The sequence below is a fragment of the Aotus nancymaae genome, unplaced genomic scaffold (genome assembly GCF_030222135.1).
Source record: "Aotus nancymaae isolate 86718 unplaced genomic scaffold, 86718_ANA_hifiasm-v0.15.2.pri h1tg000030l, whole genome shotgun sequence".
NCBI lineage: Eukaryota > Metazoa > Chordata > Mammalia > Primates > Aotidae > Aotus > Aotus nancymaae.
This window is the reverse complement of record NW_026988443.1, coordinates 34,069,553-34,094,432: the sequence shown is the minus strand read 5'-3', so window position 1 is coordinate 34,094,432 and position 24,880 is coordinate 34,069,553. Positions and strand designations below refer to the sequence as shown.

General features: G+C 44.6%; 1 protein-coding gene and 1 long non-coding RNA gene across 4 annotated transcripts; one reads left to right on the top strand and one right to left on the bottom strand.

Moving 5' to 3' along the window:
* Positions 1-349: 349 nt before the first annotated feature.
* On the bottom strand, positions 350-10,425 carry LOC105726638 (uncharacterized). 3 transcript variants are annotated; one of them, XR_001109600.3, is made up of 4 exons: positions 9,871-10,425; positions 8,503-8,882; positions 1,281-5,320; positions 350-515 (listed from the first exon to the last, which is right to left on the bottom strand). It is a non-coding gene; the product is annotated as an uncharacterized LOC105726638 (long non-coding RNA). The 3 variants fall into 3 exon arrangements; XR_001109599.3 differs by lacking the exons at positions 350-515; positions 9,871-10,425 and adding an exon at positions 9,607-9,853 and having other exon boundaries at positions 5,021-5,320; XR_001109601.2 differs by lacking the exons at positions 350-515; positions 9,871-10,425 and adding an exon at positions 9,371-9,462 and having other exon boundaries at positions 5,021-5,320.
* Positions 10,066-16,543, top strand: MAF (MAF bZIP transcription factor). The gene is made up of 2 exons (XM_021671055.2): positions 10,066-12,090; positions 16,315-16,543. Exons 1-2 carry the CDS (start codon positions 10,970-10,972, stop codon positions 16,406-16,408), a joined length of 1,215 nt encoding a protein of 404 aa, XP_021526730.2. The 5' UTR covers positions 10,066-10,969; the 3' UTR covers positions 16,409-16,543.
* The last annotated feature ends 8,337 nt before the right edge of the window (positions 16,544-24,880 follow it).

Genomic DNA, 24,880 nt, shown 5'->3' with positions numbered 1-24,880 from the left:
CTCAGGCACTTACTCCGAAGCCTCCCTTCATCCAAAACCCATGCCAGCAAGATTTTACTCCAGCCCACTTCAGTTCCAGTGCTCACATATCTCAACCATGTTTTCCACTCAATTCCATCTAAGGAATATATGCTAATGAGGGAGCAAGATAAGCGTCTTGGTAATTGAAGAATGCGCCAATTGGACTAGTGAGAGGCGAAGGTAAGAAGTGCCGTGTTGTAACGTGGCTGCCAGTCACGCTGTGCCTTTCAAAGTCATGTTTTCTGGGACATTTGGCAGGACATTCTGTGTAGGTTCGAGCTTCAAAATAAAAAGAAGCGAGGAATCAGACAGTGTGGTTTTCAGTGAATAAATTTTTATTGAGCACTTACTGTATGCTGAGCTCTGTAGAGGCACAGGAGATGGAGAGATGAGAGGTGGCATTCCCTGGCTTTAAGAAGTTCACATGTGGGTAGGGAACGCGTGGGGCATGCTGAGCACTCAAACACAACTGGCAGAGATAGTGGGCACCTGGGCTAGTGGGCAAAGAGAACACAAGTAAGGCTTTTAAGAGGAAACCTGAGACCTAAAGAAGAGTCAAAATTAGCCAGGAAATAAAACAGAGGGCAGGGAACATGGAAAGAGGGGGCAAAATCCCCCAAAGACTTAGGGGAGACAGAGAGAAAGAGGCCAGGCTAAGAGGTAACTACAACTTTAAGGCAGGAACAGAACAGACAGAAGAGGGGAAACTATTATATTTCTCGAGTTCCTAGTATGCCCTGGGCCCCATACCGTGAAATGACGTGTATAGAGTGTGGGCAGAGTCGCTGGCACGTGTTAACAGAGCCTGCTCTATTGAGCGTTCACTCGGGGCAGGCACCATGCCAAATACTCGGTTTACATGCTCATCATGATCACAAAATCCCTGTCTACCTCTTACCCAGAAAAAGACGGGTTCAGAGAGGTCAGCTAACTTGCCCAAGGTCTTACACTTTGGGGCACAGCAGGATTCACATCCTCATTTTGGCAACAGGCACCTCCAGGGTATGTCTCTCTGCCCAGTGGTCCTCCTCACTGTGCTGCCACCAAAGGCTCCAAACAATATCCCTAAAACAATAGCATCCTCTGGTCTGGAGATGCAGGAGGGGTTGGCTGTGCCATTCTGACCCTGCCTTGCTGTATCTGTTGTTTTCACCTTGAAGATATTCCAACGTTACTACCATGACCCATCAATGCTCTATGACAGCCCAGCATGCCAGCTTCCGTCTGTCTGTGGGAGTCTGGTCCCTATTTATACCTACCCTGTATTCAGCCTCAAATGGCTAGGAACATTCCTTCCAGGCAAGCAGGTTTAACTTTTTCACACAGGTCAGTCCATTTGCAGCCTGAAAAATGAGTTGAAGGAAGAGAGTGAAGGGCTTTGCCGAGGTCAGAGGGTGAATCAGAGGGGGACTTGAGTGCTGACCTCAGATGCTGTGTCCAGTCTGGTCTCTTCTGCCACCCCAACTGCTTGTGCTCACACTGTGACAGCCACCAAGCCTAGTCCCTAATCAGCAGCTTTAGAGAGTCAACAGTCAGTGACGCTTCCCTGAAGGGTCCCCATCACTCCTTCCAATCCCTGAGGATCCCGGGCTGGGTCTGCTGAAACAGCCAGAGCTATGCGTTCTCAGGCAGGACACAGACAGCAGGTCATGAATCACTCATGGGCTGGTTCCCTTTCTCATTCCCAGATTTCTCTGAAAGGGGGTGAGGTGGGATCCTGGCCCAGGAGACTGCGAAAGCCTGTATATTTACATCATGGAGCTGACTAGGTGCGGCTCAAAGGTGGACACTCAAACTCTGAACTCTTCTGTTTAAGAAAATGCCTCTGACCCCCGACTTCAAAATTGGTGTCAGGAGATGGCAGGGAAGTTGGTGATCTAAACCAGAGATAAAACAGGGAGGAAAGAACTGATTTCAAACATGTTGTTACGCATACATACACAGAGCGCTTCTGCTCAGCTTTTCTAGGTTACATCTATTTTTTATTAGTCTCTGAGATCCCAGCTTTGGATAACTACTATGTATTTTGACAGGGCAAAGGTTGACAAGGACACAGGCAGGTGTGAAATGTGACACAATTATCGAGTAATCTGTCTTCTTCAACAGAGAGCTTTGCCTACACCATACAAAAGTGAAGTTATTTGAAAATGGATTAGAAAGGCATATGTATACTTCCAGATAGGGTCCTTTAGTTTAAAATGACTCCAATTACCAATTAGGCAGAGTCCATTTAAATGTCGATTAGGGGACTTGAATCAGGTGGGTCACTTTGTGTCATCATTGGGAGTTCGGAGGCAGTCTCCATTGAGATGCCACAGGGCTTTGTCCCTTGCAATGTCGTTATCAGTAATTCGGGAAGAGCAGGAAATTCAGAAAAGCTCCAACCATTTATGAGCTTCTCTGTGGCCCACACCACAGGAGACATTCCAGAGGCACAATCTCTAATCCTGACAATACCCAACTTGTAGATGTCAGACCTGGCTCTGTGAGGTTAAGTCATAAAAAGCACATCAATTTCATGTGCCACTGGCACTGAGCTGAAAAACAAATTAAAACTAGTTGATGGCAGATTCTAGATCCAAAGCGATTTAGACAAGCCCAGAACGGACTGAATCTAAAGACATGAAACTTATGGAGGATTGCTATGAATTTCTGTGCTTGAGTTCAAAAACAAGCACACAAATCTAGGATGGGGGGAATGTGAGAAAAAAAAAAAGCCTGGGCTTGAGTCCACTGTTCACGCATGATGAGTCACCACTGTTAGGTGTCTGCCGGAGAGGCTGGTGAAATTATGGGCTGTATTAGGAGCAGACAGACTGCAGCTTAAGGAGGCGGAGCACAGGTGCTCACCCTGGGATGAAAAGCTCCCACCTGGGTATCTGGGTTCCGTTCTGAAACTTGAACCCTTGGAGGGCAGAAGGAACCAGATGCACCCACCTGGGAGTTGGTAACCAGAAGGAGTGGGCACTTGAAACCGAAACTTGTGTGGAAAAGTTGAAGACATTGGCTATATTTTGAATGAAAAACAAAAAGCAGGGAAGGGGTGTCATATTGGCTCCCTCCAACTTCCCAAAGACTCTGTGGCACGGAAGCACTTATTATACATGGCCTCATGAGTCTATAAAATCAGGGTTAAGGGGCCGGGCATGGTGGCTTACCCTGTAATCCCTGCATTTTGGGAGGCCAAGGCGGGTGGATCACCTGAGGTTGGGGGTTTGAGACCAGCCTGACCAACATGGAGAAACCCCGTATCTACTAAAAATACAAAATTAGCCAGGTGTGGTGGCGCATGCCTGTAATCCCAGCTGCTTGGAAGGCTGAGGCAGGAGAACCACTTGAACCCGGGAGGCGGAGGTTGCAGTGAGTCGAGATGGTGCCATCGCACCCTAGCCTGGGATAAAAGAGGGAAACTCCATCTCAAAAAAAAAAAAAAAAAATTCAAGGCTAAGTTTTAGAAGGGAATATGAATTACGACTTCATGTTAAACAAGCTTTCCTGACAACCTCAAGAACTCTGGGAATATAGATGGACATAATGGGAGGTAAAATTGACATCACCCCATCATTAGGTGTGATAAGTACATACAGGTGGAGTCGTGTGGAGTTTTGTGGGCTCTGGGCACTTCGCGTCCGTGGACCTTTTGTTCTATTGAAAACTATTTTCAATTATATTTTACGACTGTGTTGGTATAACAGACGTAATCTATGCTGCACTCCATTCCCCTTTCACTTCTATTTTTAAAACTTTTTCATGTTTTGGAGGACCCTAAACAGTCTTGTGGGCCCCAAGAAATGTGTCTGTTGGGCCTTGTGGAGAAGTTGTCCCTGAATGCTGCCAGCTCATTAAACCAGATTCAAGCTCCCACACTGGTTACAAGGACGATATTAAGCTCAGATCACCAAACTTCCCCAGTCTGAGGTGCCATTAGGTGAATTCTGCCAAAGAGAGAAGTGCCCAAAATCTCTTTCTGAGATTGTTAAAGTGAATGTATTTTAAAGGGAGCACAAGGTAAAGAACTATGTACGTGTTTGATGCCATTCTGTAAAAACTATACCCATATACCCCAACTATTACAGATGGTAACCCTTGCGACCAGGGCTAAGGGACCGGGGTAGAGATGAGGGATAGCAGTTCTTTTATTGCATGTCCTCCTATTGCTGTCCTGTTCAAATGTTTATATTTAACAAGGAGCACGTATCACTGTTTTATAAAGTTATTAAATAAAAAATATTAGGTTTATAAATTTTACTCTAATTTTATTTTGGGTGGATGGGGAGGTTAGCCCAGTTTTCTATTCTTTTGTCAGACTAGGGACATTCCATCATGGTAGGGGATGCTGCTAGGGTGTCACATGGCATGTCTGGTGCTTTCAATGCGCAGAAAAACACATCAAAGAGATCAGCAACACCCATGATGCCACCAAGAACTAAGGTATAAAACAGGGCCATAAGGGATGCCTTTGCTCAGGGCCCTCAGCCAAACAAATTTAGAAACAGAAATTCAGAAGCCACCTGCATTGCCATACTCATCCTGGTAATCACAGGAGTCTCTGTGTTTGGTCTGGATTTTCTAAAACTCCATTTCTTTCCCAGGTCGAATGGCTGCTACATGCCTTTGGAACAGGAGCGATGAATCACCCCACGCCCAGGGCTAGGAAGGAGGGTCAGAGCTAGCATTACCACACTACCGCCAAGGAGCCTGTCCTCTGAGTTAGCATGCATAAAAGACGCAACCTGCAGAAAGATCGTCCCCACATCAGGTCCCTTTTTCTATTTCTGTTTTAGTTCTGAGTTCACCACAATAAAAATCTTTGAAGGGCTGAATGCTTTTGAGACAAATTCCCTCACCAGTATGGGCTGTGAATAGGATCAAAAAGGATGACTGTGGAAGAAGGATTCACAAAGGAGACCCTCACTGAAGGAAAAGAAAACTCGAAGGAGATACCTGTGCCCTGGAAAAGGAAAGTCGGGGGGAAAAAAAAAGAAACCCGGGAAATCTGTTGATTTAAAAGGACAAGAATGGGGAAAATAGGCCCCATGATGATTTTATAGCTCTGTCTATTGTCTAAAACCCAAAGAAGCCCTTTCACTCCCACGTTTGTGTGCGCATAAAATGATGTATTCAACACTTCCGATCTGTGAGGCTGTGTTGGAGGTCTTTGTCGGGTGAAGAAAGAGAAGAAGGCTGGTACACCTTCACAGAATTCTCATTGAAGAAAACATCTGATTTTTTTCCATCTGTTGTGCAAAACAAACGAGGATTTCATTAAGTGATGTGTATTGTTTTCCAAGGAAGAACCCTGTAGAGACAGAAACAAATAAGCAAATAAATGAAACAAACATAAGATAAGACCCCCAAATTCTTCCAGTGCTAATGTACTTGTTATCATGGTTCTCTGCAAAGGCAGAGATCACTAATTACAGATTTTTCCACAATTCACATTTCATGTCAAGATCACCCAATCCAAACAGTATATGAAAAGCCTGAGGCCTTCTCCTTCACGTTGCCCCCTACCCCGCCGTACATATATGGCCCCATCTAAATGACACCCTTGGAAAGAAACCTACACATCTCATTTGTCTGTATTTGGCTTCCTCCCTCGCCTCCCCGTAACCAAATGTGAGTTGTTCTGTAACTGCACTGGAAAATCAGAATTTATTGTACATATGTTTGTGTTCCACTTAATAAAAAAACCTATATTTTAAGATAAACTTTGTTAGTAATTCATGAGGTAAGTGACTGTTTATGCTAATCAGGCAGAAATATATTCTCAAGCATAATGCATTACATAAATTTGAATGCAAAATGTTCAATTATGAAGTAAATACAGGTAATGCAAATAATAAATTACCTCTAATAAAAATTATAAAAGATGTGTCTTGAAAGAGAGAGCGGCTTTAACTTACAACTGTGAATTGCTTAAAGAGAAAAGAATTAATAAATGCTGAATTACTCTGATGATTATTTAGCACATAATTCACCTATTCATAATGACTCCTAGTAATCAGACTGTTGTTTCACATCCTCCAATATGAGGCAAGACTATTTCCTCAGCAATTCTGCCCTTATCAGATTATCTCCTCTGATTCTATTAATTTTCTTCCATGAATCTGCTAACAGTGATTTGTGATTTACTTACCCTGCTAACTGAAGACTGCTAAAAGGATTTATCTAACACTAAACCTAAGAACCGTGTACGCCTTATCATCCAGTTACTCTGAAGAACTCTTTCTCAAATCAATTTAGTTGGTTTCAGAGTGAAATTTAGTGGGCACTAGTTAGTTCTGCCCCATAAAATCAGCTCCTAAACAATGAGTTCAGAGACTGTACCTGATGCATCCCGTTGTATTCACATTATGTATGTCTGATTCCTGCATGATATCTTTGAGTTGCTATCACTCACAATCAGGAAAAATATATTTCTTTAAGCTTTTAATCTCTGTAATTTGGACATGAACAGGGGTTTTGTTTTCCATTTTTGCATGAAGTTGTTATGCAGGTACTGATATAAGTCTACAATTGTGTTTCTGATGTTACTGTGTCACAATATTCTATGTGCTGCGACCCATGACCTCCTCCCCCTCAAAAATCTTCTATAAATATTCATTGCTTTCAGAAACTTTAATACTACTGGTCTGAATTGGTCAATAATGACAAATGCATGGTTTCTAAATTACTGTATATTGTTCTACAGAGATTACTAGAGTATATATAGCAAGGGGACGTTAAGCAGTAAGAAAACACAGTTCACATTGTATTTGGATTAGATTGGCTTGGATAGAAGTGAAACAAACAATGTCAGCAAAGAAGTCTAAAGAAACGTGGCCCACTGTAATTGTACAGAATCAAAAACCTGAATAGTACTAATTAAAATGAGAGAGCTCAATTGTTATAAAAGAAACGCTGCTAACAGAGAACTGTAAATGTTTAGACACCCCTGTGAATCACTAAATAATAATGTAAAAAGGAGAGAAATGAGAATTAAGTTACAAGCCTAAGAGCACTACTGCTACACATCTAAAAAATAATAATTCTGATCCTTTTTTTTTCCAAGAGAAAATGGGAGACTATAAAAGACCTTGCAATAAGAGAAATAAAAATACCATGGCTTGACAGCAGTGTACATAAATAAACCATAAAAATGTTCAGATAATAATATATTGAGCTGCCCAAACATGGGCATTTAATTTCTAGAAATGATATATAACAATGCAATAATTAGATACTCAGCCATCAATGTATATGGCATAGTCTTCATCATTAGCAAATTTTGTTTATAAAATATTATTTATTATTTATTATAATACTGTTTTCAGAGGCAATGATCATACCTTACAGCTTTTAACACAAATATGATGCAAAAGGATTAAAAATATATCCTAAACAAAAAATAAATTCTTTCTAAATATACATACATTCATATTTTACATGAAAAATATAAACTTCAGACATTTGTGACTACTGACTTTTAAGAAGACCTAGAAAACTATAGTTACGAACAATGTTAAATGACACAATACTTATGTAATTTAAACTGTGGATTTTCCTCTAAATACATAAACTGTAATCCCTTAACTTCATTACTAGGTAAAATATTGTTAAAGAGAAGGAAAGCAAGGGAATTCTGCTAGGTTGCATAAATATTGATACAATTTTCACTCTTTCTTCCCCAAACTGGTAACAGACATAGTTTATTCCACCAACAAAGTGCTCCTACAAAACCAAAACTACGCTTATAAACAACTTCTCTGCAGTCACGATGAAAAGAAAAAATACTTGTCTGAAAAATACCAACAGCGCTGCCCTTTTCAGATTACAATGTGCCTACATATCTTTTGGGGAGTCTCCTGGGTTTGCTGAAACTGAAGGCTACTATGATCAGAGAAATTCGCACAGGTCTAATCTGGTGCAAGGAGCAAGTTGGAGACACCTGAGGTTCTTGTTATAAATAGCGAAGTATGCTGCGGGGTGGGGAAGACCATTCTGAAGTGCAATGTTCAAGACGCTGGCTTAATATATGACTAAGTGTCAGAAGTCAGGTTTTCTGAGAATTACTTTTCAGATAAACAACTTTATAGCAGGGCACTTAATCTTACTTACTAGAGACATCTCATTTATCACTGAATTACAAGTAACTTTAATTCTATTGATATTGCCATAAAGCCCGTTGAAAATTCATCCTGGCACTTTTAAAGGGTTTGGGGCCCTGTTACTTGGGATCCTCTTGCAAAGGTCTCAGGCAGAAATTACACCCTGAAGGCGTCTGTGTCCCGGACCTCTTTGTCAACAATCAAGGAGAAGAGGAGGGGGAAAAAATGATCCCTGTATCTGCCAGCACTTTCTTCAGCCCCTTTCCTACAGGGTCGGGTTCTCCTACTTCAATCAAACTAACTTTCTGCGCCTCTTTCCTTCTCCTACATTGGGTAACCAGCTGCTTTTCACTTCATCGACAAAACTGGACACGGATCAATTTCAACTGACCTTTGCCGAAAGGTGGCGCTGTTGAGGCAAAAACCAACTCGCTCCAACAATAGTTTCCACTCTTCGATCCTTTTGCAGGCTTTTCAGAATATTTTTTTTAAGGCACCCTCCTAGCGTCTCCCCACTCTCATAAAGTAAAATAAATACGATTAACAGCACCAAATGCATTTCGCTAATTGAAGGAATCAACAGTCCCAACTTCCAAGTGGGCGGGCTGGTCTTCCAAAAGGCTGAGTCGGTTTCAGGAGCTTTCTCTCCAAATAAATCTCTGCTTCTTCGATTTGCCTATCGCTTTAAAATCTTAGAAACAGAATTGTTGGTTTCCTTCTTTCTCTTTTCTTTCTTTTTTCTTTTTTTTCATAAACTTTAACAGAATCGATCTGGAAAACAACTCGTTATTAGCATTTGCAACTGGGGGGTGGGGGGAGCAGCCTCCCCCACCCCACCCCCACTCTGGGTTTCCGGGCTAGTTCGAGAAACTGCGGTTTAAATTTTAACCCTTCGAGGGGAGCTGGTGAGGGCTGGGGTATTGTTTCTCCACCTTGCTCCCCTTCACGATCAAGTCCAAAATAATTAAAGGAAACGTAAAAGTGCAAAGGGCGCGCCTGACCCTGATAAACAGAGGTCAGATTTCGTAAGGGGATGGGTGACCGTGTGTGTGTGTGAAAGAGAGCGAGAGCGAGCGCGCAATAGAGTCTCAAAGGCCAAACTCCGGCCAGTTAGGAGCCGGAGGGCTGAGTCCCGCTGACCTGACTTGGGAGCTTCCCCGGACTTCTCGCGCAGAGGCGCTCGCTCCGACCAAGGGCAAGGGACGCCTGCGGGCAGCCAGTCCCCCCGTGAAGAATGGCCCCTCAACAACTTACTTTACCTTCTTTTAAAAAGAGTGATAACATGGGCTTTCCCTCTCCACGGACTCCCAGCCTTCCGGGCAGGCGCACGACCCGGCGGCGTCGCGCGCCAAGTCCCGACCCTGGCACCCCGGCGCATCCCTCCCTTCCCCGCCCCTTCCCTGCACGGGCGTCGGAGACCGGGACAAAGAGTTGGGACCAAGTTTGAGCGCCCGACAGGGCCAGGCTCAGAGAAGGAAGGTTCCCCGGCAGACACCTGGGTGCCAGAGGTGGCGCGAGGAGGAGAAGCAAGGAGGCGAATTCACAATCCTGGGGGTGGAGGGCAGGCAGGGGAGGGGAGTCAGGCCAATAACAGCAAAGTGAGCGCCCGGCGAGCTGGGGCTCCGGATGTCAGGCCTGCCTCGCGCTCCAAAAAAAAAAAAAAAGCAAACCGTTCCTTCCAGGTCCGCTCGGATTCCCGAAGCCCCTCTGGAAAAACTCCTTCCCCGATTACACCAAACTTTGCGTGGGGGCTCGTTACCTCCCGGGTAGGCAGCGGCGCAGGAAGGGTTAAGCCAGCCCGTCCCAGCTGACAGTCAGCTGATTGGGCCCTGATTGACAGCTCCGAAAAGTTTCCTTGTTTCTATACTATTATGCTAATCGCAGCCGCTCTCGCCGCCTCCCATTGGTCTGGAGTGCCAGTCAATTTCTCATTTGGCCCTGACGTCACGAGTGCTATAAAACTCCGCAATTGCTTTAAACTCTTCTTGCTGGATCAGAGGCTTTAAAATCTTTTTTCATCTTCTAGCTGTAGCTCGGGCTGCTCGTCGGCTTGGCCTCCCCCTCCCCCCTTTGCTCTCTGCCTCGTCTCTCCCCAGGACTTCGCTATTTTGCTTTTTTTCTTTAAAAAAAAAAAAAAAAGGCAAGAAAGAACTCAACTCCCCCCTCCCTCTCCTCCAGCCCGGCTGCACCTCTGCCTTGCACTTTGCACGGAGGGAGAGAGCGCGCGCGAGAGGGAGAGAGAGGAAAGAAAAAAAAAATAATAAAAGAGAGCCACGCAGAAGAGGAGGCGAGAAGCATGAAGTGTTAACTCCCCCGTGCCAAGGCTCGCGCCGCCCGGACTGCCGCCCGCCGCGCCTCCAGCCCCGAGCGGCCGCCGCGCGCGCCCCGCCTGCAGCCCGGGCCGGCAAGGCGAGCCCTTCCTTATGCAAAGCGCGCAGCGGAGCGGCGAGCGGGGGACGCCGCGCACCGGGCTGGGCTCCTCCGGCTTCGCCGCCGCTGCCGCCGCCACCGCCGCCGCCGCCGCCGCAGCCGCAGCCCGCGGAGGACCTTCCCGAGCCTGAAGTCGCCGGCTCGGCGCGCACGGAGGCGAGCGAGCGAGCGAGGAGGGGCCGGGGCGAGCGAGCGAGCACATTGGCGTGAGCAAGGGGAGGGAGGGCGGGCGCGGGGGGCGCGGGCAGGGCGGGGGGGTGTGAGCGCGCTCCGAGGTTTCGGGCCAGCCACCGCCGCGCGAGCTAGAAGCGCCCCAGCCCGGCAAGCTGGCTCACCCGCTGGCCACCCAGCACAGCCCGCTGGCCCCTCTCCTGCAGCCCATCTGGCGGAGCGGCGGCGGCGGCGGCGGCGGCGGCGGCGGCAGGAGAATGGCATCAGAACTGGCAATGAGCAACTCCGACCTGCCCACCAGTCCCTTGGCCATGGAATATGTTAATGACTTCGATCTGATGAAGTTTGAAGTGAAAAAGGAACCGGTGGAGACCGACCGCATCATCAGCCAGTGCGGCCGTCTCATCGCCGGGGGCTCGCTGTCCTCCACCCCCATGAGCACGCCGTGCAGCTCGGTGCCCCCTTCCCCCAGCTTCTCGGCGCCCAGCCCGGGCTCGGGCAGCGAGCAGAAGGCGCACCTGGAAGACTACTACTGGATGACCGGCTACCCGCAGCAGCTCAACCCCGAGGCGCTGGGCTTCAGCCCCGAGGACGCGGTCGAGGCGCTCATCAGCAACAGCCACCAGCTCCAGGGCGGCTTCGATGGCTACGCGCGCGGGGCGCAGCAGCTGGCCGCGGCGGCTGGGGCCGGCGCCGGCGCCTCCCTGGGCGGCAGCGGCGAGGAGATGGGTCCCGCCGCCGCTGTGGTGTCCGCCGTGATCGCCGCGGCAGCCGCGCAGAGCGGCGCGGGCCCGCACTACCACCACCACCACCACCACGCCGCCGGCCACCACCACCACCCGACGGCCGGCGCGCCGGGCGCCGCGGGCAGCGCGTCCGCCTCGGCCGGGGGCGCGGGGGGCGCGGGCGGCGGCGGCCCGGCCAGCGCTGGGGGCGGCGGCGGCGGCGGCGGAGGAGGAGGAGGCGGCGGGGGCGCGCCGGGGGCGGGGGGCCCCCTGCACCCGCACCACGCCGGCGGCGGCCTGCACTTCGACGACCGCTTCTCCGACGAGCAGCTGGTGACCATGTCGGTGCGCGAGCTGAACCGGCAGCTGCGCGGGGTCAGCAAGGAGGAGGTGATCCGGCTGAAGCAGAAGAGGCGGACCCTGAAAAACCGCGGCTATGCCCAGTCCTGCCGCTTCAAGAGGGTGCAGCAGAGACACGTCCTGGAGTCGGAGAAGAACCAGCTGCTGCAGCAAGTCGACCACCTCAAGCAGGAGATCTCCAGGCTGGTGCGCGAGAGGGACGCGTACAAGGAGAAATACGAGAAGTTGGTGAGCAGCGGCTTCCGAGAAAACGGCTCGAGCAGCGACAACCCGTCCTCTCCCGAGTTTTTCATGTGAGTCTGACACGCGACCCCAGCTAGCCACCCTGATAAGTGCTCCGCGGGGGTCCGGCTCGGGTGTGGGCTTGCTAGTTCCAGAGCCACGCTCGCCACCACCTCGCCCCCTCCCCGACCGAGTTTGGCCCTCTAACACACACACACACACACGCACGCACACACACACATATACATGCACGCACACACACACACACCTGCTCGAGTTTGTGGAGGCGGTGGCTGTTTTAAATTGGGGAGGGAATGGGTGTCTGGCTCATGGATTTCCAATCTGAAATTCTCCATAACTTGCTAGCTTTTTTTTTTTTACACCCCCCACCCCGGGACTTGCACAATGTTCAAAGATCTCAGCAGAGTTCTTCATGTGAAACGTTGCTCACCTTTGAAGCCTGCATCATTCACAACTTTTTTTTTTCCTTCTTCCCCTTCAGTTCATGAGCTGGTGTTCATTTTCTGTGTGTGTGTGTGTGTGTTTTATTTTGTTTGGATTTTTTTTTTTAATTTTACTTTTGGAGCTTGCTGTGTTGCCCACCTTTTTTCCAACCTCCACCCTCACTCCTCTCAACCCATCTCCTCCGAGAGAAAACAAAAAAAAACAAGGTTTTTTTTTTTCTTCTGAGTTCTTCATGTGAGATTGAGCTTGCAAAGGAAAAAAAATGTGAAATGTTATAGACTTGCAGCGTGCTGAGTTCCATCGGGGTTTTTTTTAGCATTGTTATGCTAAAATAGAGAAAAAAAATCCTCATGAACCTTCCACAGTCAAGCCTGCATCAACCTTCTGGGTGTGACTTGTGAGTTTTGGCCTTGTGATGCCAAATCTGAAAGTTTAGTCTGCCATTAAAAAAAACTCATTCTCATCTCATGCATTATTATGCTTGCTACTTTGTCTTAGCAACAATGAACTATAACAGTTTCAAAGACTTTATGGAAAAGAGACATTATATTAATAAAAAAAAAGCCTGCATGCTGGACATGTACGGTATAATTATTTTTTCCTTTTTTTTCTTTTGGCTTGGAAATGGACGTTCGAAGACTTATAGCATGGCATTCATACGTTTGTTTTATTGCCTCATGACTTTTTTGAGTTCAGAACAAAACAATGCAACCTTAGAGCTTTCTTCCCATGAAATTTTGCATCTGCTCCAAAACTGCTTTGAGTTACTCAGAACTTCAGCCTCCCAGTGCACTGAAGGCATTCCTTGTCAAAAATACCCGAACGGGTTACAAATTTAACCTGGCAAACACTGAAGAACTCTTAATGTTTTCTTTTTCATAAGAGCGACGCCCCACTTTGGGGACTAAAATTGTGCTATTGCCGAAAGCAGTCTAAAATTTATTTTTTAAAAAGAGAAACCTGCCCCATTATTTTTGGTTTGTTTTATTTTTTTGTTTTCTATTTTTTGGCTTTTGGTCATTGTCAAATGTGGAATGCTATGGGTTTCTAGTATATAATTTAATTCTAGTTTTTATAATCTGTTAGCCCAGTTAAAATGTATGCTACAGATAAAGGAATGTTATAGATAAATTTGAAAGAGTTAGGTCTGTTTAGCTGTAGATTTTTTAAAAGATTGATGCACTAAATTGTTTACTGTTGTGATGTTAAGGGGGGTAGAGTTTGCAAGGGGACTGTTTAAAAAAAAGTAGCTTATACAGCATGTGCTTGCAACTTACATATAAGTTGGGTATGTGTAGTCTTTGCTATACCACTGACTGTATTGAAAACCAAAGTATTAAAAGGGGAAACGCCCCTGTTTATATCTGTAGGGGTATTTTACATTCAAAAAATGTATGTTTTTTTTTTTTTTCAAAATTAAAGTATTTGGGACTGAATTGCACTAAGATATAACCTGCAAGCATATAATACAAAAAAATTTGCAAAACTGTTTAGAACGCTAATAAAATTTATGCAGTTATAAAAATGGCATTACTGCACAGTTTTAAGATGATGCAGATTTTTTTACAGTTGTATTGTGGTGCAGAACTGGATTTTCTGTAATTTAAAAAAAATCCACAGTTTTAAAGGCAATAATCAGTAAATGTTATTTTCAGGGACTGACATCCTGTCTTTAAAAAGAAATGAAAAGTAAATCTTACCACAATAAATATAAAAAAATCTTGTCAGTTACTTTTCTTTTACATATTTTGCTGTGCAAAATTGTTTTATATCTTGAGTTACTAACCACGCGTGATGTTCCTATGTGCTTTTCTTTCATTTTCAATTCTGGTTATATCAAGAAAAAGAATAATCTACAATAATAAACGGCATTTTTTTTTTTGATTCTGTACTCAGTTTCTTAGTGTACAGTTTAACTGGGCCCAACAACCTCATTAAAAGTGTAAAATGCATCCTTTTCTCCAGTAGAAGGATTCAGGGAGGAATAGGGAGGCAGTCATTCAGGGCGAAATTACAGGCTGTTTGTTGAGGTGTGAGGAGGCTGGCCCCATATAGGGATTAGCAATATTTAATATAGATGTAAATTATGACCTCATTTTTTTTTCTCCCCAAAGTTTTCAGTTTTCAAATGAGTTGAGCCATAATTACCCTTGGTGGGAAAAGCAAAACCAAACAGTGGAATAGGCTTCCTGAACGTGGCCCTACGCTTCTGATCAGGAGCAAACCCGTCCAAAGACAGAAGAGCCCGACAAACATGGCGCATGAGAGGTGGCTTGGGCACATATGCATTTAATGGTAAAGAGAAACAACACTTGCCTTTTCACTAAAGCTGATTATTTTTCCTCCTTCTCTTATACACCGTGATTTTCTTGTTAGCAAGGCCTGACAAGATTTAACATAAACACTTTAGACAAATCAAAGTTGTTTTGTTTTGCTTTTCTCTTTAACATCGAAGGTCATTTGTCTTAAATAGGAAAAAAGAAAATCCACCCCTTCTATATAGTTCCAAGTACATATCAGGTTTAAACTGTGTTAGCAAATCACATTTCACCGTGAATATTCAGTGGAGAACTTCTCTACTTAGATGAGCTGGTAATGATTTCTGATCATGTTATCCCCAGAAATAAAAGCAGAGAATAATACCTGTGTGGAATATAGGCTGTGCTTTGATTTACTGGTATTTACCCCAAAATTGGCTGTGTAAGGGGGCTGACTTAAAGATCACTTGAAAAGACTCAAACTACCTTCACTAGTAGGACTCCTAAGCATTGACCTATTTTTAAATGACACAAATTCATGAAACTAATGTTACAAATGCATGCAGTTTGCACTCTTAGTCAACTTCCCCTAGCACACTAATAGAACATTAGACAAAGCCAGCACTGTTTTGAAAATATAACCAAACACGGTGACTTTTGTTTTGTCTTTTTTTTTTTTCAGTTCTTAAGTGAAAAAAAAGATAATATTGCAACTCTGACCGAAAGCCTTATTTTCAAGAAAACAGGTTGTGTTTGGTGCTGCTAAGTTCTGGCCAGTTTATCATCTGGCCTTCCTGCCTATTTTTCATAGAACATGAAGGCAGTGTATACCCTTGACATTTTGACCTTCCTTTATGTACCAGTTTGGACAGGCTCCTGAATCCACACTTAATTTTGCTTAACAAAATTCTTAATAGTAAACCTTCCCTCATGTGATTGAAACCAGTGTTCTTGACTTCAGATATTTCTTTTTTTTTTCCCCGATCACAAGAGATACACAATCTCTCTCTGAAGAAGCAGAAATGGACAGAACGCTTTTACAAAAATCTCATCATCCAATGAAAGATTTTAGACAAACACCTTCTCAAAATAAGAGTGATATTCACGATGTAGTTATTGCAATTAAGATGAATGAGGCCTGGATTGGGAGAAAAATACACTTGTGCAGCAAGTAAGCATTTTGATAGGAATCTACGAGGCAGTTGAATATAATAAGCAGGTTTGGGCCCCCAAACTTTACAAAGTCAAGTACAGAGGTGCTGGCAAAAATGGGGTTTGAGTGGCTGGTTGTAAGTGAAGGTTGACTCCTAGTAAAAGGCATTTTTAGAAACAACGATTACTGAAAACTTTGAAGTATATTGGGAGTGGCACATGAATACATGTTTTTTGTTTTTTTTTTTTTTTACAAAGAGCTCCTAAATCCTGAATAAGTGCCGTTCATTACAAACAAGTCTCTAAATTAAAAAAAAAAAAAAAAAGAAGAAATCACATGAGGAAATTTAGCTTTCCCCTTTACGCTGCGTTTAAGTCTTTGTCTAAATAGTGTTAAAATTCCTTTCATTCCAATTACAGAACTGAGCCCACTCGCAAGTTGGAGCCATCAGTGGGATACGCCACATTTTGGAAGCCCCAGCAACGTGTACTTACCAGTGTGTTCACAAAATGAAATTTATGTGAGAGCTGTGCATTAAAAAAAAAAAAAAAAATCATTATTATTATTATGTGCAGTCATGGAGAACCACCTACCCCTGACTTCTGTTTAGTCTCCTTTTTAAATAAAAATTACTGTGTTAGAGAAGAAGGCTACGAAATGTATAACTTCCATAGTAATTAACTATGCCTCTTGTCTGGGGGTTTCATAGAGACCCGTAGAAAAGCACACTCCTGCTTTTCGATGTATGGTGTGCGCAAGTGGACAGGTGCAATGGTTTTCAACCTGCGATAGTAGTTTTAAAAATTCACTGAAATTACAAAGATATATATATGCATATATATATTGAAAAGTTTCCTGGAATGCAACAATTAGCATTTTAAAAGCATATACAGGCATGCACATTCCAAATAGTACTTGTTCATACTTCATTGTTTCTCTGGCAGATAATTTTACTAAGAAGAAAAATATATACTCAACTCCCCGTCCCTAAACAAATGCGTAGGCAGAGGCCTCAGTGGAGTTGAGCCCCCTGGTTTTCTCATAGGCTATAGACAGTGTTGCATTTATCAGTGATGTCAAACGTGATCATTTGTTAGACATAGCTGTAAATGAAAACAATGTGTCGCAAAATACAAAGTTAGTTAAATACACACCCCCTCGCCCGCCCCACCAACTCGCTGCCCTGTGGTATGAGTTTTTGCTCCCTTTTCTTTTCCGCTCTCAAGCACTCACAAAATCACCTCCTTTAAATTTCCCTGGCTTCTTGCATGTTTCCCTTTTCAAAAACCGTGTAATAATTTTTTACAATGTATCTGACACGTTAATATATTGACATTAAATAGGCAGAGGTTCTACTTTTGCCTGGCAGATAAATCTGCTATGGAGACATTTCCTCACTGTCTCAAAGCCTTAACCACCTGCTTGCCTTTCGACACAGACCCCTCCTATGGGAAACGCTGTTATCACTGAATGGCTGATGCTCGCGCTCTGATCTTTCCTCCCTTGTACCTTTACCCCAGGCATTTTTACTTAGTGACACCAATTCTAGATACTTCTGTTCCCGTTTGCCACATCACCGGTTTTCCTGCTAAAAGCAGTGGACGGAAGGCAACTCATGGTCACCCTCACAAACATGGCACACAGCTGTCTCGGTAGCTGCATTCCCAGCATGTCCTGGTCTAAATATCTAGTGTTGCCTATGACACTTTCAGCGGTTCCCAAGCACAGTAGCACAGTACATTGGGAGGCTTTTGCTGTTGAGGCCGTTGTTTTTGTTTAGGCCAAATTACTTCCGCATTCACATACTCTTGGCTTTATGAAATACACTCCTCCAGACTACTAGGCCAATCAATATATTTAAAAGTCTGATTGCCACATGAGTCCCACTCTCTCTCTCTTTTTGTTTTTTTCTTTTGCCTGCCGGTAGTTAAAAGACTGAGATAGGCTGGAAGACTAAATACACGAGTACATGAATGACAGCCTTCAGCCGTCTGATTTCTGTGCCAGTAAAACACACAACCAGCCTCTCCTTAGCGCTGCTAATATAAACATTCACTAAGAGGGGATAGGAAGTGAGACTTACCAGCTTCACTTTGCTGATTTGCAAGGTTCTCCACTACAATTCACTGTCATTTGATTTTTCAAAAATAATTTTGTCCCTTTCTTTCAGGAAATGTCTCAGTTCTTTTATTTTTAATTTTTTTTATTAGAGAAGTTTTATCTGCAGTGATAGGCTACAATTTTTACCTCCTCTGATTATTCCTCAGGTTGCTGAATGAATAATTTGGGGTCTGTGCCTTCCCTGTTGTTTGGGGGAAAATAAGAGAAACTTTGAAGTTTGTTTCACTCTTAGCCCATCCTGAATCTAAAAGAAGACATCCCAAGTCCAGGCAGGGCATACAGTAGTTATAAAGGAGGTGGTCCAGGTCCAGCCACCCTAATCAGGATTTGTTTGTTTTTAAGCATTTGCTTAAAAGCGGAGCAAGAGCCTTAACCCACCTTCCCATAACACTGCTTTTCTCGCTTTTGATATAAATCTTCAAAATTCAGACATCAAACAGCCCCAGAAAAGGGGAATTCTCTCCAGGCATTGCTCCGCCCCAGCTCCTAAACAAACCCAGCTCTGTCTAGAATTTTTTTCCCCAGCGGGGGTAGGGGACAGGGTGAGAGAATTTCAGTCTCCCAGGCTGTCTGATGATTGTTGGGGCATAAAGAAACACAGTCCTGCCACAAATTGGGAGCATCTTTACCCTTTAGAGAGGAACAAAACGAAACAAAACCAACAAATCAAATTGCTTTGCACGAAGGCGTAGCAAATACAATCTCGGGCGCCCTGTTCCCTGCACCATCTGTAGGAGGTGAGAAATGAGGGAAACAAGAAAAGGAGAACTTTAAAAGCAGGAGGCCCAGGAATAATCCCTGTTACCAGTCTAAATTTCACTTGCTCCATGGCTAATGTCAGACCCAGAGTGTGCATGTATGCCAGGAATAAACGGTTCGGCTGTCCATTTCTTTAAAATATGTTCATGTGTTTCCTTTTTGAGAACAATTTTAGGGACCAACCCCAAATAGACATATTTGAGGAAATCATTAATATCTTAACATTGGAGCATTTATAAATACATCAGTCTGTGATTTGATGGTGGTGACATTTTGGACCAACCAGACATGTTGTGCCAATGTTTAAACGGTCACGGCGATAGTTTTATGACATCATGACAGTTGTTTATTGTTTAAATTTGAAGGCCCTCTGTGTGTTTTCCATAAATCTGCCCAATCGAAAAAGGCCGAGATGGAAAGAGCAAACCAACACATAGAAATGAAATCTTTATATGAATTTCCATCAGAGTCGCACAGTTTCAAGAAACTCACAAAACACATTTTCCATGGCTATGATTGGAATGCACAGTTCCTTACACAAATCATAGCATCTCCTGGGCACCTCTTCTCTTGTTCAACACAATTCGTTTTCTTTTTCTTCCTTTTTATTAAATAAGTTTCCCCTATAATTAGAATTGTGGATTGCAAAATCACATTCCTCCCTTATGCAGAGATGCACCTTAGATCTTTAGTTGTAATTAGAAGGAGCATTGATTCAAGAAAGGAGGATGAAGGAGGGGTGTCAGCTGAGGTTTGGGAAAAAAGAGTGGAAGCAGAGGAAATAGCTTTCTGTATTTTCCCCTGCACTCCTCAACCTGCCGCTCACCTCGCAACCCAGGCCTGGGTGTGAACTGCAAATGGGTGAACTGCATTCTGAATTTCTCTATTCCAAATATTCTGATTACCAGCCTTGACCGTTTTCAAGCTAAGATTCCAAAGAACCATTTTTATAGTGTGGTTGGTTCTTTACATAAGGGAACGGGAGAAGCCATGAAACCTTATAGAACTGGGTCGGAAGAATGAAAATCAGTCTTCTTCCAGAATTCCCAAGAAGAATGGTTATAAAGGGAACATTGGCCTGAAAAATGGTTAGGAGTTCAGATTCCCTTTTTGCAGCCAATAGTTGCCCTGGTTCACCACATGACCTCATCCACTCCTGAGGCCTGTAGAAGTGGGTTTCTGGCCTTGTTGGAGGGATTCTGCAGAAGGAAAACAGGCCGAGGATCCCAGGACAACAGGCAATCCCAAAGAGGCCCAGAGAGCAGAGGACAGGAACCGCCTGCAGAGGCTAGGGGAGTACGGTCCAGACTGACAGAGGCCAACCTTGGCTTATGACCTCCAGTTGCCAGAGGTCAGCTGCAGGTCATTCTGAGGATCCCCCTAGAACCTCCCACCAGGAAGGATCTGTTTGCAGGGAGACTGACAAGCCACTGACAGGTCCTGAGCTCCCCAAAGAGTCCTAGAAACAACAGTAAGGTCCTTGGCACCAGGGTCTGCACCTGTCCCACCTGACTCCTGTCCAATCCTAGTGTCTTCTCCATCTTTTCCTCCCCTGGCTGGTCATCCAGGGCCATGAAAGAGCCTCAGAGGGCACTGTCCTCAGGCCAACAAGTGCTGGAAGCTAAAGTCTGGGACCCAATAAGTCACCTCTGCCCCAGTTTAAGTGCAGACACAGACAGAGATGGGGAGAAGGCCCGGGGAGCTTCGCCGGAAGTCTAGCTGGAATCTTTAAAGCTGGCCAGAGCTTTTGGTGCAATGGTCTTGAAGCCTGGAATGAAGGAGATGAAGGCAGACAGGATGCTGAGTTTGTCCCCTCTCCCAGTTTCTAACAACCCTCCCTCCACGCCCCCCGTCCCCTCCCCCTGTGGTCCCCAGACACAGAACACCTCAGCCCAGTCCTTTACGCACGGGTTCTGAGTGGCCCAGTGGCCCTGGGCATCACTGCCGGAGCCTGGTGGCTGCAGCTTCGTGGGGCTGGGTGTGCTCCCCACCCTCTGGGGTCTCCCGAGGGGCGTGCAGCAGGCGCGCTGGGACGGGAGCCCAGACAAAGGGGGCGGGTCCCGAAGATTGCCTGAGGCTACCGCGTCCCTCAGTCCTGGGCCAGGCCTGCAGTCCCAGACCCGCTGTGGAGCCCAGGGAGACCGGTGCGCCCAGACGCCAGCAACGCAGCGCCCCTCGGAGATTCCCACGATGCAGCCCGGCTCCCGGAGGCGCCAGTGACGGCCACACCCAGCGCGCCCCAGGGCCCCGTGACCACCCAAGCTCCCGCACCCCTGCAGGAGCTCGGGTGGTGTTGAAATTTGGTTTAAGAAGTCAAGAGGAATGCCCTGGCGCAAGCGAGCTCCGGGGATATCCAAACTCCCCGGTGCGCTGCTCTCCTGGGTGGGCGCCTGGAGGGAGGGAGCAAGACTCGGCCCCGCAAGGCTCCGCCCTTCGCCTTGAGTCCCCCTCACTCCACCCGATAGCGGCCCCAGGAACCCTCTGTAAATAAGATCATGGGCTCCAGATCATTTGATTTTTACCCTATTAGTTTTCCGGCCCATTTTCCAGATCTTTTTTTTTTTTCCCTCCTGCTTCGGTTAGAGACAGAGTAAGAGGGAAAAAGAGAAAGAAAGAGAGAAATCCAGATAGCATGTTTAAAAATCTTGATGGAAATCTCGATACGGTTTGGGGTTTCCGTGGTGTAGTTTAATGCACGTTATAAAACAAAGCCAGTCAAGCAAACTTTATGAGGATTGCTCCAACAGCGCCAGGATGAGTGTCCTGCCTGCATTCTTGGATTTCACGCCGTTCTAGACACATCACATACAGTAAATTAACATGGGGATTTAAAACCACTAATTTCAGAACGGATCGTTTCCATGCCGGGCCTTTTTCTTAGAGGGACCCTCTGTTTGTATGAATACTTAAGTTAGGCAAGTATCATTACACCTTAAAAAAAATAAATCTCCTTCTCTCTTAGGGAAGGATTTATTCATGCACAGATAAATATATTGAAACTAAAACAAATAGTATCTGAGATGCTTTTACACTGTCAGATTTTTTGTATAAATCCTTTTTTCATAGAAGGTGGAAAAATCATTCTAAGATTAAATCTGTTAAAAAGTGATGGTTGTGTCTCCATTTTCAGGCATTCACTCCAATGTATTTTTCATCTGCCTTTTAAAAAATTATTTATTTATTTATTCCTGGGACCCTTTAACACATTAGGAAGGGGGAAAGCTATTAAAAGATAAATCTGGCCCCGGTGCGGTGGGGGCCTGTATTACCAGCTGTGGGAGGCCGAGGCGGGCGGATCACCTGAGGTGGAGTTTGAGACCAGCTGGGCCAACGTGGTGAAACCCCGTGTCTAATAAAAATAAAAAAATTAGCCTGGCGTGGTAGCAGGTGTCTGTAATCCCAGCAACTCGGGATGCTGAGATGGGAGAATCGCTTAAACCTGGGAGGCGGAGGTTGCAGTGAGTTGAGGTTGCGCCGTTGCACTCAAGCCTGGGCAAAAGAGCAGGACTCCGTCTTAAAATTTGAGAAAGAAGAAAAAGATAAATTTGCAGTTCCCACTTTGTGAAATAAAAGTGATGCAAAAGGCAGAGTTCATCAGTCACCTCTGTCCTTTGGTAGGCATGCGCAGAACCTGGCCTGAAACTCCCGTCTTAGGGTAATCTTCTCATATAAAAGGTAAGCTCCCTTTGCCAGACTTTCTGTGACTCGGAGCGGTCTGGAGACACGCTGACAGTCTCCGTGCGACGTGTTTTCAGGTTGCGAACCCCATGTTAATTTGCTGCACTGTGCAGGTAATGAGCCCTTTTAAAATCTTCCCTGGAATATCAGTGCACGCTCCTATGCTATTTCAAGAACTCTTCGACTGTTAGGTAAACAGATCCGAGTGTAAAAGCTATGTGCTGGTAGACATCTGGCTTAGATTACTTCATTGCGTCCCTGCTCAAAAATCTTCTCTCTTACCCCCATGTGAGACCTCCTTTTCCCCCACCATCTTTCCCCAAGTAACTGGTGTGAAGGAAGGTAATGAGAACATAGAAACTGTGATGGCTTTTGGGCTCTATTCAGGGTGCAAACAGAATCTACCCCTCTCCCCACCTTTTGAAAGTAAATGCTTTGATAACAGGATGGGTTCCCCAGGTGGCCAGAGAGTAGAGGTCATCTTGAGGAAAATGACACCAATGATCTAAAAAGGACATCTACTTTATGAGATTTCAGGCAAGATGCCAAATATCGCATTTAATGAGGCCTGATTCTTTTTCTCCAAAAATAACGGAGACTATCAATGATACGGTCAGGAAGAGAAAGGGGGCATTTTGCAGAGACTACGTCCAATTATTGCTTTGTAATAATTTTCTAAAATTGAAAAACGCTTCACAAGTATATGATCTCATGTAAATATTCCTTGCCGAAGCTTAACATATGTTTGCAATGCCCCAGAGGAATTACAAAAATATTCTCCCCACAATCTCTTAAGCTTTTAAACTCTATTCACTTGCATTTCTAAAAAAATCTGTTGTTTGTAAAGATTAAAAAAAGTAATCCTATAGAGGAAGTTTTTTTTTTTTTTTTAAGATTAGTCATCTGAACTTCAAATGGAGGACAGTTGGTACAGATACACTTCCAGGTTTTATCATTTCAATCTGTTTCTTGTTTCTTTGCTATTATTTTTTGCATAGAAATTATATATTTGGCAAAAAAAAATGTATACTAATATGTAAAGAAGAGTAGTTTCTACCTTAAGATTTGAAAAGCATGTCTACATGAAATGCGAATGAACGCATATAATGTATTTGGGGTAGCTTTGACAGATACAAGAGTAAGAATTTATTTATCCGAGTGCTTTGGGCATAGTCTTACCATTTAGATAAAGGGCATTTGAAGGAATTAGAGGGTTACGGTGAATGAAAATGTAAGTAAAGAAAGATTATATGTTCCGTTACAGCAGCCTAGAGAATTCAGCAGGTGCATGAGCAAGCGTATTTGTTCACACCAATTGTAAGGTAATCCAAATAAAAGTGTAGGGGATTAAAGAAAAATAACTGAATATCCATGTTGGAAAAAGAATTAGATTGACTTACTAGTTTATCGCCGTTATTGTACACAGATTTTCTGTGACCATGTTGGTTTTTTTAAATTAGATTTTAAATATATTTTGACAGTCTGAACTTGTATAGTGTGACTAACTATAGGAAGAAATGACAGATCTGCTTTGTTATTAAACTGCTGTCTGGAAAATATTGGACTCTATACAGTAAATGATAATTATTTTGCCACTTACATTAGTACAGCTAATAGCAATAAGGGTATTTTTGAACCATAGAAAGCTAACTACTTTGAATTACTGTGCTTTGTTATTCACTGTGAAGCAAAAGGACTTTTTTTTTTTTAAAAGCAACCTCATTTTCATATCACCGTTCTAAGCACTCCCTGCTACTAATTTAAACAGGGAAGAAGTTAATAAATAAAGAGGCGGTATCTGAACGGTTCTATTTGTTAAAAGAACATTTGCAGTTAAGGTCAGTGGGGCCAGCAGAATAGACAGAGCAACAGACAAGGTCGGGGGAGATGGAAGAGAAGGAACCCTAGCACACGCCCACGGAACCTGGGCCAGGGTGGTTCTCCGAGAGGCAGGCAGCCTGGAACACTTGAGAGAAGCCCATCAGAAATGATTCGAATCCTCTCCTGCTATGAACCCAGAATTTCTTGGCTCCCTTTGTACTGAGGACAGCTTCAAAGCTGATCCAGGCTGCCAGCCAGTGGGTTATGGCTATCTCAGCCTCCCAGTGGGGGAGCAATAGTTCAGAGGGAGTGAACTTGTCTCGCAGGCCATTCCCTTCCACGTCAACCCCTCCTCGGGCTTGGCAGGGTTGAGGCCACCACACAAAAGCAAATGGAACAAAGTCACTTTCTTTTGGTGTAACTCAGCCATTCTGAAAGATAGTTAGGCTGCCTGTAGCATACTGTTCTTGAAACATTCTTCGTGGTTATTAATTACCCTTTGTTTATTTTAATATATTTACTAAATCAGGTACCCAAGGGAATCCTCTACATCAGTGATGTGAAAATATCCAGTTTCCTGAAGTCAAAGAGGTACATCTTGAATTT